General features: G+C 37.0%; 1 protein-coding gene across 1 annotated transcript in view; it reads left to right on the top strand.

The window, feature by feature from the left end:
- Positions 1-13144, top strand: part of LOC148275040 (uncharacterized) — a 67416-nt gene that overhangs the window by 50524 nt on the left and 3748 nt on the right. Inside the window, exons 14-18 of the mRNA XM_088236249.1 lie at positions 1384-1521; positions 3760-3897; positions 6632-6769; positions 11201-11329; positions 12002-12136. Of these exons, the coding sequence (XP_088092375.1) occupies positions 1384-1521; positions 3760-3897; positions 6632-6769; positions 11201-11329; positions 12002-12136 (678 nt within the window). The remainder of the gene's footprint in view (positions 1-1383; positions 1522-3759; positions 3898-6631; positions 6770-11200; positions 11330-12001; positions 12137-13144) is intronic.

Genomic DNA, 13144 nt, shown 5'->3' on the forward strand with positions numbered 1-13144 from the left:
CGTAGAGGTAGGCAGAGAGAATGGACCGCCACACACGTCTATCCTGGCATACATTCCTAGCTTCTTCCACATTCATACATCTTGTCATACATGCTCTTCGGTTCTGTCTGTTTTTGACATGACCAGACTTAAGATTTTGGTTTATCTGATCATGCCACGATTTCCTTGGTCGTCCTCGTCTCACGTTACCGTTCATTTTCACCATACATACTTGTTTTACCATTCTTTAGTCGTCCATTCGTTCTACGTCGCCAAACCATCTCAGAGACCCTTATCAATTATACTTGATTCAGATTTACACTCTCGCCTGATTTCATAATTCGTAACCCTGTCATACATTGATTTCTAACACATTCGTCTTTCGTCGAAGAGATCGCATTTCAACCGCGTTCACTCGGCTTTCATCCTATTGAGACCATAACTACTAATCCTTCCCTTACTGTGCCAAAAGCATTCTGGCGTTCTAGTGCTGTCCAGTCATTACACATGCAAAATTGAGAAAAGGGATTGAAATTAAATAAAACAAATTTTCACCTTTAAAAGCATGATATAATTTGAAACGCTTACGTCATCAAATTTTTAAAAATTCAATCAAAAACAAAATTAAACCCTTTTCAAAAATTGTAAAAAAACGTACAGACTGTGAAGATACGAGTAGTGTATGCATTTTAATATTTGTTAATCGTTCTAGCATTAAACATGTCTCAAATTACACACAGTCTCAATTTTGAGTTTTAAATTTGATTTTTTTCACGATTTTTGAAAGAGGTTTAATTTTGTTTTTGATTGTTTTTTTTTTATTTGATGACGTAAGCGTTTCAAGTTATATCATGCTTAAAGCTAAACATTTGTTTGATTTAATTTCTCTAATTGTGCATGACGTATTTACAACATTATTCGTGAAAACTGAATATTATTTTATTTTTTATTGTCTCATGGTTAAAGTAGTGTGCTACATGAGAACCTACAACTTTCGTAGTGTGTCTCATGTTTGCAACAATTTGCAGGTAAATTGAGACAGAAAAAATAAAGAAAGCGTAATATTAAACTGGTATATAAAAATATATAGTCAGTCGAAGTTGAAAACTGTCTCAAGTTGTACGCTTTTACGGTACTTACTTAAAAATACATGCCTCATAATTCAGATAGATGAATCTCACTCACGTCAATAAAAGTTTCAGCTCTTTTATTAGGTGTTAACATAAGTTGTTTCCGTGTTATTTCCCAAATTCAGAGCACCAAAAGTAAAACAAAATGGTGAAGGTACGTTCTGTTACATCAGATTTCATGTAACACTGAACTTCCTTATTTGACCAAGTCACAGTGAAAGAATTGTTAGCAGGTACTACGTTTGACAATTTCAACACAAATATTATATTACAGAGGTAAATGGCCCCGGGTTCCGCTGTGTCCCAGGAAGCACGTTTATGGATGACTGTAACACGTGCCGATGTGCTGCGGATGGCTCCGAAGCATTCTGCACCTTCAAACTGTGTCCTCCCTCTGAGAGGACCAAGCGAGGTACACTGACTGCACGTTTTTCAACACACTTCACTTTTTTATTACAAATAAGCTAATTGCAGGTTTTCACAAGTAGCATCAGAGTAAGTTAAAAAAGATTCTCGAACATAAAATGGACAGTAATCTTATGAGAAAAGAAAAGAAAAAATAGTACGAATTATTTCGAAAGCAAATGCCGCTTGTCATTATGATTTTTCGCAAATAAATATACGTTTAATGATTTTGTTATTATATTAAAAGTATTAAAAGTTCGCCATAAATTTGAATTTTGTCTATAATTAGATGAAACAAGAGGAATATGAAGAAGAAGGTTATTCCTTAGAACTTTGGAAGGAACATTAATAGAGAGTTTGCATAATAGTTCAGGACAGTCAATTGAACCAGAGGCAATTTTTAATAGATAAATTTTATCAGCTATTTAACGACGTTTTTGCTGAGGTATGTTTTTTTACATATTTGAATATTTGGATCGGATTTTTAAACTAAAGTTTCAACCGGAAACACATGTACGTAAAGAATTTCTTTTAAATATATTCAACCTGTGATATCTGCACATTGTTCATAGGATTCCATACTTGTGATGCATATTCCGAGTTGCTTTGCACCAATGTACAGTAAAAGATTTTGAGTATCTTTGCTATGGCGTTCACCATGGTGAACGAGTAGAGCTACGCATAACAAATGGGCGTCAAAAAGTCATTTTTTTTCATGGAAGACACCTAGATCTTTTACACATAATGAGCGTTGGAGGTTTTGACCCTTAAGCACATAGTTAGTAGGTAAAAAAATTACTTTGCGACTAAATGTAATAACTAAACACTTATTCCGAGTTGCTTTGCACCAATGTACAGTAAAAGATTTTGAGTATCTTTGCCATGGCGTTCACCATGGTGAACGAGTAGAGCTACGCATAACAAATGGGCGTCAAAAAGTCATTTTTTTTCATGGAAGACACCTAGATCTTTTACACATAATGAGCGTTGGAGGTTTTGACCCTTAAGCACATAGTTAGTAGGTAAAAAAAATTACTTTGCGACTAAATGTAATAACTAAACACTTAGAAGGATTAAGGTCCAAGCAGTTGGAGTAGCAGTAATCCTCCAGACGGTCGAGATCTGACTGCAGATCAGAGACATCAGTTGGGGTCTTAATTGTTGCAAAAATGTTAATGTCGTTAGCAAAATAAAGCAAGCGCGAAGAGGAAAAGCATTCATCAATATCACTAACAAAAATTATGAAGAGCAATGGTCCCAGAAGGGACCCTTGAGGCACCCCGCGGGAACCCGTACCCAACTAGAAATAAAATTATTAACCACTACCGCTTGTGACCTGTTGTCTATGTAAGATGAAAACCATCTGAAGAAAATGTTCAGTGGTTTTTTATTATTAGTTAATAGACCATCAAACAAAGACAAAATAATACATATTTTCGTTTTTAGGTACCTATCGTATTATCGTTGCTATGATTTTTTTAAGTTTTCTAATTTTGAAATAACACCGCCCGCGACGTCATAAATTCAAGTCGGTGAGTTTTTCTTACGTTTAAAAGTGGAATCCGGTACGCATCAAAACACGCTAAACGTCGACATACATGGCCGGAATCCGGAAATTTATCACAACACATAACAACGCTGTAATGAGGAACTTTAGCCCTACGGGAAATTGGATACAAAAATGTTTTCTTGCGCGCGGTAAAAATTAGAGCATTAAATTGTACATCAAAATTTCTTGAAAATGTACAAAAAAAATAATACATATGAATGAACCAATGGTTTGCTTGCCAAAAATGGACCAATGGGCAGAACTGATCGAGAATAAGCGGAAGAGAATCTTTAACGTCACACGCGGAGTTATTTCAGAAATACAAAACTTTAAAAAATCATAGCTCTGATAATAATACGATATATAAAATAAAAATAAAAAATAAGCTTGTTTTAACAGTCTATTAATTAATAAAAAAAATTACTTAAAAACCACCGAACTTCCTCATTGATCGGTTGATTCACAAAAACTTGTGACGTAGTTGATTTTTATTAAAACCGTTTTTGTTATTTTTTTTCATACATTTTTCAGAAATTTCATCGTACAATAAATGCTCTGATTTTTACCGCGTCAAAGAAAACATGTTTTATATCCAGTTGCATGTGACACTGAACTTCCTCATTTGACTAAATTACAGTGAAAGGATTGTTAGCAGGTACTACGTTTGACAATTTCAACACAAATATTACATTACAGAGGTAAATGGTCCCGGGTTCCGCTGTGTCCCAGAAAGCACGTTTATGGATGATTGTAACACGTGCCGATGTGCTGCGGATGGCTCCGAAGCATTCTGCACCTTCAAACTGTGTCCTCCCTCTGAGAGGACCAAGCGAGGTACATTCACTGCACGTTTTCCGATGCATGACAATGCATTATTTACTTTATCAAACATTAACAATTCACTTAATTATAAGATCTTTCGGTTGGCAAACCATAGAAAATAACAACTAAACTATTAGCAACCTTGCCTTTGCGAGTAAGTCTCAATATCAATTCAAGGTTAACCTATAGATGGGCATATTAAATGGAAAATGGAAGGGCCTTTTGAGTAACAAGGAAACTTAGATGGCAATCGTTATTTGAACTTTTTACAAGTGACTTGCCAGAAATTTTAGAAGACGTGCCCATAAGTGATTTCCAAAACATGTGGTTTTAAAATTATGGTTGCTTAGCTCACTATGCCCGTCTTGTGCGAGAATACTCAAACCAAGAGTATCCAGGGCGTTAGATCATATAATTTTATCTAAGAATTGGGCATCTTCTCTGTGCTTTTGCAGCATCACACGGCAAAATGCGACCCGTAGCGGATAGTCCCGCGGTAGTAACGTCTGCACACGCCTGTAGTGATATGGGTGAAGCCTGTGACGTTTTAGAATCCGATGTGCAGAACTTTTTGGGATTCCGGTAGCTGCTTCTATGGCATGTACCGAGGTAGTTGAAACATTTTCTCTTTCATTGAGAACTTCTTCATCGCGTTCCGAATCTAGGTCTTCCAGCGTTCGTTCTGTCAGATGGTAAACGACCCTCCGAAAACGCTTGATGCACATTAATAAATACTCGATAATTCGGGTATCTTTGAGCATTTGGGTACCTTTCTTAATACAATCTGCTAGCAGCGTTAGCATTGCATCGGCATTCTCCATAAATGCAGCGCATATTTGCGTATTCCAACGGTGTGTATGGTAGCGGCATAATATACGCCAAGCAGTTCAAAATACGCCAAAAGTTCAATTCAAAAACACACAATCACAGTTCAAAATTATGCAAGGTCAGTTCAGTTTGCAGATTACTTAATCCAGTTCAAAAATCAAGCCAAAAGTACGAGAGCCACATCAATTGAGTACAAAACGGTGCACAGTAAACAAAACAGCAGAGCGTACTGACTTGCAGAAAACAGAAATTTTTCGAACATCTATTTATCTGTTTTTAACGTGTAATCTCTCTCTATCTCCTTTTAACTTTAATTTTATTGACTACGCACAATAACTTGGGTTTTGAGTAGACCCTGTCTTTGAGACAACCCCTACGGAAGAAATAAAAGGTTTATTAAAGTTATGTAAAACAAAGCAAGCGCGAAGAGGAAAAGCATTCATCAATGTCGCTAACAAAAATTATGAAGAGCAAAGGTCCCAGAAGGGACCCTTGAGGCACCCCGCGGGAGCCCGTACCCAACTAGAAATAAAATTATCAACCACTACCGCTCGTGACCTGTTGTCTACGTAAAATGAAAACCATCTATAGAAAATGTTCAGTGGTTTTTTTATTATTAGTTAATAGACCATCAAACTAAGACAAAATAATATATATTTTCATTTTTAGGTACCTATCGTATTATCGTTGCTATGATTTTTTAAGTTTTGTAATTTTGAAATTACACCGCCCGCGACGTCATAAATTCAAGTCGGTGAGTTTTTTCTGACATTTAAAAGTGGAATCCAGTAGGCGTCAAAACACGCTTAATGTCGACAAACATGGCTACCCGCAAACCAGAAATCTATCTCAACACATAACAACGCTGTAATGAGGAACTTCAGCCCTACGGGAAATTTGATCTTCTTCGTCTTGCGGTACCTTGTTAGGTTCCCCGACGTTGGCGATTAGTACAGCAAAAGCATCTCGGTCCTGCGGTACTCTTATATCCCGCAGCCAGGACAACTGCTTGTTGGATGTACTCGCCATACTGATTCCTGGGGGAAGATGACCAGAGTGGTTTCCCGTTGCCTTCTCTGGTGGATTTTTCTGTCGGGGTTACCTTCCCTTCGCTGGTTGGTTCTGGTTTGGAGACGCCGGAAACTCGCCTTTCATCCTTTCGTTATCTGCTGTGATCTCATTGTTGTGCGTGTGATCCCATTGCCCGGGGTTCGCGACGTGGACGCTAACGAGTAGGACTAGTCAGTAGTGTTGCCGGTGGAATGCAACTGGGCGTTCGCAGCGTTTTATAGAATCACACCCTCCAGCAAGATGTGACTCACTGCGACCCTTCTGACAGTTTGAACCCCAGAAATTTGATACAAAAATATTTTCTTGTGCGTGGTAAAAATTAGAGCATTACGGCAAAATTTCTAGAAAACTAACTACTTTTTACGACGTCACTGGTTCATATGGATGAACCAATGATAAGAGAGTTATAGAAGATTTCCGGTTTGCTTGGCAAAAATAAGCCATTGGGCAGAACTGATCGAGAATAAGCGGAAGAGAACCTATAACGTCACACGCGGAATAATTTCAGAAATATAAAACTTTTAATAATTTTAGCGCTAATAATAGGACACATAAAAATTTAAAAAAAAAATTAGCTTAGTTTAATAGTCTATTAACAAATAAAAAAAATAAAAAAAATCACTGAACTTCCTCATTGATCGATTGATTCACAAAAATTTGTGACGTAGTTCATTTTTATTAAAATCTTCAAGAACAATTAAATGCTCTGATTTTTACCGCGCCTAAGAAACCATGTTTTATATCCAATTTCATGTAACACTGAACTTCCTTATTTGACCAAGTCACAGTGAAAGAATTGTTAGCTGGTACTACGTTTGACAATTTCAACACAAATATTACATTACAGAGGTAAATGGTCCCGGGTTCCGCTGTGTCCCAGGAAGCACGTTTATGGATGATTGTAACACGTGCCGATGTGCTGCGGATGGCTCCGAAGCATTCTGCACCTTCAAACTGTGTCCTCCCTCTGAGAGGACCAAGCGAGGTACATTCACTGCACGTTTTGCGATGCATGACAATATATTTACTTTATCAAACAAACACACTTCACTTTATTATAAGATCCTTCGGTTGGCGAACCATAGAAAATAACAACCATACTATTGGCAACCTTGCCTTTGCGAGTACTGTCTCTCATATCGGGCAAGTTAGGTTAGGACAGTAGCGAGCGGTGACCTTTTCATTGGTAAGCTACACAAAATGGCAATAATTTGTACCTATAGTCCTTTGAAAATGGCTTGATTAGAATGACAGTTGTCAGCAAAACTGACGACATAACTTTGTAGTAACGTCTAAGGAGTGATTTAAATTGACACGAAAAATCATTCATATCTGGCATGTAAATTTATTTGTTTAATACAATGCTTGACATATAAATCAACATAATTATATAAAATCAGCTTTAAAACTAAAATAAACCTAATTATTAACGACGTTCTTACAAGGTTACACTATTTTGCAAAAATGTTAGAGATGGGACAAATTGGTCAATGTAAATCGATAGAGAAAAAAAATCATTTGATGTTGTTCGTGAAAAAAGTGTCTTATTTTTTGATGAATTTTTGGTCTTAAACTACTACTACTACTACTACCATCACGCCATTTCCCCGTAGGGGTAGGCAGAGAGAATGGACCGCCACACACGTCTATCCTGGCATACACTCCTAGCCTCTTCCACATTCATACATCTTGTCATACATGCCCTTCGGTTCTGTCTGCTTTTGACATGACCAGACTTAAGATTTTGGTTTATCTGATCATGCCACGTCTTCCTTGGTCGTCCTCGTCTAAGGTCTTAAACACACTATAATAGGCTTGTTTTTGCGTTTTTTTTATCAATTTTCGGAAACAGAGTTTCATGTTTGCATGAAAAAACTGATAAAATCGATTTGATCGGTACATGATCAGTGATCAGTAATTTCTCATCACTAGTGACATTAGTTTGGCAGCTGTCATTTTAATCAAGCTATATTTTTAAGGACTATAAGTATATAAACATCGGCCTCGTGGTGTAATGGTCAGCACGTTTGCCTACCATGCAAGAGGTCTCGGTTTCAATTCCCGTCATGGTGGATTTGAAATATTTATTTAAAAGGGAAAAAAATTCATAGTCCCTGGACTGGTACCGGAAGCGTAAGACTGATTATCTTACATTCATGTTACAAAAATGATCAAGGTACGCTGCAATTGGTGTACCATTCAGTTCCCTATGCACCATTAGGTACGGAAAGGGAATGATGATGATGTAAACATATCTTTTTATGTGGTTCTGTGGGATGTAATATCATCTCTCCATGTCGGCTATTGACAACAGACAGATTATTTGTTTTTTAAAGACAGCAATTATTACCAATTTAACTCAAACTTCGCGATATATTTATTTACCCAAGCATTCCACTATTAAATTACACTTGTACAAAAGTTTTTTTTTTAATGCCATAATGACACCCAATATATATTTTTCCCATTAAGATTGCTAGAAAAATGTTAAAGCTGACTACCGTCACCGCTTGATTCTTTCAATAAATTAATAATGCCTAAGATCATATCTTGGCGAGTAAAGTTTCACAAAAATATTTTTTATTCTCTTTCTGCTTAATAATGCTTTTTGGACTTTAATTAATGGATCTAGTATAGATATAGCGGCTCCACCCCAGCCCATAATACCATTTTCAATTGTGCTTTGGCGAATTCATTCTAGCACAGTGTTTATTCAATCTGCAGTATAGTGATAACCCTTACTTGGTTTGAATACATATATTGTTATTATTAGTAATAATTTTAAGCGAGCAGCTTAAAGCTGATATGCTTTGATCTATTTAAACAAAAGTTAGTTTTTGGCGCACTTTGACTTTTTCGAAACAAATCTAGTCTATTTTTGAACCCATTGAGACTACACATTGAGATCAGCTCTTGTAGCAGCTTATTCCAACCATCAACAACCCTATTGCTCAGGAAATGCTTCCGTGGATTTAGATTGAATCTCGTTTTTTCCAGCCTGAGACTGTGGCCTCGAAGACTTGTTGTGGCTCCTTTTTTATCAAGTTCTTGACTATTGCATAGCGGCGAATTAAATTTCTGTCACTTTGTATCCCGGAGCCGTGTAAACACGTGATTATATAACCACGCGTTGTGTCCCGGTCCCGTGTTTTCACGTGGTTTACCATCTGTCTAAAAAGGTGCATTTTATTGACATCTAGTGACTTTTATTTGTATTTTTTTGCTGCTGGTAAACCACGTGAAAACACGGGACCGGGACACAACGCATGGTTATTATAATCGCGTGTTTACACGGATCAGGGATACAACGCCCAAAAAAAGGAGTGAGGCCCTGTATATGTGCGAACATTGCAATGCGCAATGTGGCTCTCCATAAAGGCCAATGTTGGCAAAACTATCATACAAAAATGACTTATTTCATTATTTCAAATAAGTTTGAGAAGTTTCAATTGATTTAACCCAGTATTTTCATAATTATGACACTCTTAAGAAACCCATCAAAGAGCATGAAATTTCACAAAAATGGGCCTGGCACGGGGTAAATTCTATGTGTATTTGGCCGGTGCTCAAAGTATTAAAACGTCTTAAAAAAGTAAAGTATTAGAACATAAGAAGTCAATTTATTATAATGGGTAAAGTAATTCTACATCGGGTTATTTATGAACAGCTAACATATATTTATTCCCACTATAACCCTTTGCAACCGCTTTCATACATTCATATTATCATAGTTTGCCCATTACCAGTAGCTTGCCTAGGGTAGACCAGCAAGGCAAGCCCATTATTATAAAAATATTCTTGGGTGTAAACATGATAAATGCTGGGCTTTTAACCCCATACAAAAAACAACAATAACATTTGTTATCGTTATGTTTGTATCTTTCTTGTGACGAGAAAGCCACATAAGAATCCAACGCGAGAGAGCGAGATGACTATACATGCAGTCACAACGTCCCGCACATGGATATTATGGGATTCAGGTTTCAGCGATACGGGAAGTAAACTTGTCTCCAGATAAGAATGACGACTTTACAAACGAGCGTGCCAAATTTTAAACAATCTTTTATTTATTTATTTACACTCTTTCTTCTTCTTCTCTTAGTGCCCTGTCAGGTATGACCAACGTTGGCAATCACACTGGCAAAAGTCTCCCTGTCCTGTGCTGCCCGGAAAATTTGCTCCACAGTCCTGAAGCCAGTCCGGTCTCGTATATTTCGCAGCCAGGACATCTGTCTTCTTCCAGCCCCTCTGTGACCCTCAATCTTGCCTTTCAAAATTAAATGAAGCAAGTGGTACTTTTCTCCACGCATTATGTGCCCCAGATATGAAATTTTACGAACTTTTATGGTGGTTAAGAGTCCTCTGTTCGTTCTAGGTCGACTTAAGACTTCTGAGTTCGTTATTAGGTCTGACCAAGATATCTTAAGCATTCTGCGATGCAACCACATCTCAAAAGCCTCCAGCCTATTCATAGTGTTCACTTTCAGAGCCCAAGTCTCACAGCCATACAACAATACGGACCACACATAACATTTACACTTTTTCATTTACACTCTTCATCAAAATACAATTCCATGTTCACTTTGCCCAGCTAACAAGGGTACATACCCCGTTCCAAGCTAGGCAATTACGTTTTAATATATTATAATAGTTAACAAATTAACATAGAGCACAGCCAAACAAAATATAAACTTATTCGCATACACATTTTGATACATACGGACATACACATTTATATACACATATATACAGATGTACATACACACACACGTACATATGTACACCCATGCGCATACACATACATACATTCATAAAAACATAGACAATTTATTTATGCAAAACTTCATGGTTGTCATCTATAAATATATATTTTTAAAATTATTCCTTATTTTTATATTTTATTTTCGACATCCAGTAAGAATCTCCAATCCGTGGCATGCATCAACTTTTCTGACTCCCTACGACCAATGTCATGAAAGAGCGAGGTCAACACCTTCCGCAACTTGACAACACTCCCGTCTTTCCACGATTCTGGCAAAAGGTTATGGACCTTTTTGCCTACGTAATAGTGTCATTAGGTCCAGATTTAGTATCTGTGATTTGAAATCGGTTAGGCAAGCCCGGCTTTTGAGTTTCTATGGAAATACCACCACTGCCCATTACCAACACAATATCAAAAACTCCCAAACGCGTGATTGTCAAATTATTCCTGATCAGCATGATCGTGCGGTTACCTTTCCCAAAAATGTAGGCTTTCATGATTTCTTTCTATTTTTCATTGCTGGTGGTTAACAATTGCCGGTTGCAAAGGGGCAGTGAATATTTTTTTTTATCGTACTTGACTTGCATGAAAATCATTAACAAAGTTATGTCACACTCAAAATAAATAAACGATCACTGTTTTGAAAAATTGCAGAGGTAAACTTTCCCGGGTTCAAGTGTACGCCGGGACAAGCGTTTAACGAGGGTTGTAACAGGTGTATGTGTGCGGCCAACGGGCGCAGCGCGGCTTGCTCCAAACAGCCCTGCCCCAAAACTAAGCGAGGTACAACGCGTAACGTATAATAAAAACCTTTAATTAGGGGCGGCCAGATTTAGGACAAACAGATTTGGTACATTTTGCATGGGAAGTTGCTTTTGCATTTGAATATTTTAAAAATGAATTTAAGTTCTATACAATCAGGTAAGGTATGGTTTCCCAAAAAAACGATGCCGTTATTTAGCGGTCATGATGCGGTGAGTGGCGGTGCCCGTATCTTAACGGCCATAGTGAACGTGATGCGGTGGACAGCCGTCGTAACGGCGACTATAGAGTGGTTTCCTAGGGAAACGGTGTTAATAAATGTTATCAAAACCGTTTTCCTAGGAAACCACTCTTTAGTCACTGTTAGGACGGCTGTCCACCGCATCACCGTTCACTACGGCCGTTAAGATACGGGCACTGCTGTCCTAGGAAACCCTAGCTATAGAAACTAGCGCTATTATGACCGCTAGATAACGGGCCCGCTTTTTCGAGAAACCATATGGCTTTAGTGTTTTTTCACTAAATAAGTACCTATGTAGATAGAAAACTCTGCTGACTGTTATGTTATGTTATGACTGCACACAGTTCTCTTAAATATCCCCCTTTCTGAACAACATAGTTAAATTGATTTAATTTCATTATATAAACTGAAAATTGGCATTGATTTTACTTAATAGTAATGATAATTCATAGGAGTAAATGGTCCGGGATTCCGCTGTGAACCGGGAAAGATGTTCAAGGATGATTGCAACACTTGCTGGTGTTCTGCAGATGGTAAAATGGCCGGATGCACCTTTATGGCTTGTCCCTCTAAACAATATACTGAAGGTATGCGTTTAATGCGCCTGTAATGCATGAAAAGATAACTAAATTATCGCTAATCAACCTATTTTACATAAATCCACTATTGCAAAATGCGTCCAGAGAAGCAGGAAAAGGCATCTCACTAGATTGCATATAGATTGTAATATTTTTGTCACGTGCGTGTTACATGCTAGGGAATTCGGCGCTTCGGGCCTCACGTTAGCGGCCCCGCAGGCCTCATTTGAATTGTTTGAATCTCGGGCACTGTGAAATTTCACCGTTTTGAGCCTCAAATTTTTTTAGCTATTAGGAGCAATCTTCATTTTTTAATTATTTTTAGTTGCCAGCGCCACCTGTTTCATTATGATACAATTTTTTTCTTTTCTTTTTTCTTTTATGGATGGTGCTATATAAGAGACAGTCTTAAAATTAAAATCTTTATTTTTTTATTATTTTAGTCTGCCAGCGCCACCTATGTTTCATTTAGTTTCTTTTCTTTACATAGATGGTGCTTATTAGAGGTGGCCAATTTATTAAAACTAAAATAATATATGCAATAGTTAAATTGCGTTTCGAACTTACTCCGATCAATTTGAAACCGGCCGTGCTTCCCTTTCGGCTATGGCTGACTTTGGGCTTTGAGTATCTCGTCATAAAAAGCTTTATAAATAACTTTAATAGATTTACTGGATGGCGGTAAGACATATTTTTAAATGTCAATAATGAATTATTTGTCACTTCACATTACTTTTTTCACAGTACTTATTTAAAGAGTTTTTTCAATAAAATGAATGATTTAGCACCCAATAATTTCATGATATTAATTTTAAGCCTTTTTATTCATTTGAAGGAACTGTTCTAATACTTACCGATTTGTTGTAAAAAACATTGAATTGTTTATAGTATAACGATTATGCATTTTTGAAAAAACATATTTCTTCCCGGTATAAAGTATTATTCCACATTAAAACTTATAGTAACTTATAAATGTTCAATTGAAGGTAAAGAAACTTTAAACATATTCAAAAATTA

This window comes from Micrasema longulum, unplaced genomic scaffold, assembly GCF_059751315.1.
Source record: "Micrasema longulum isolate JH-2025_06_02 unplaced genomic scaffold, ASM5975131v1 h1tg001527l, whole genome shotgun sequence".
Lineage (NCBI taxonomy): Eukaryota > Metazoa > Arthropoda > Insecta > Trichoptera > Brachycentridae > Micrasema > Micrasema longulum.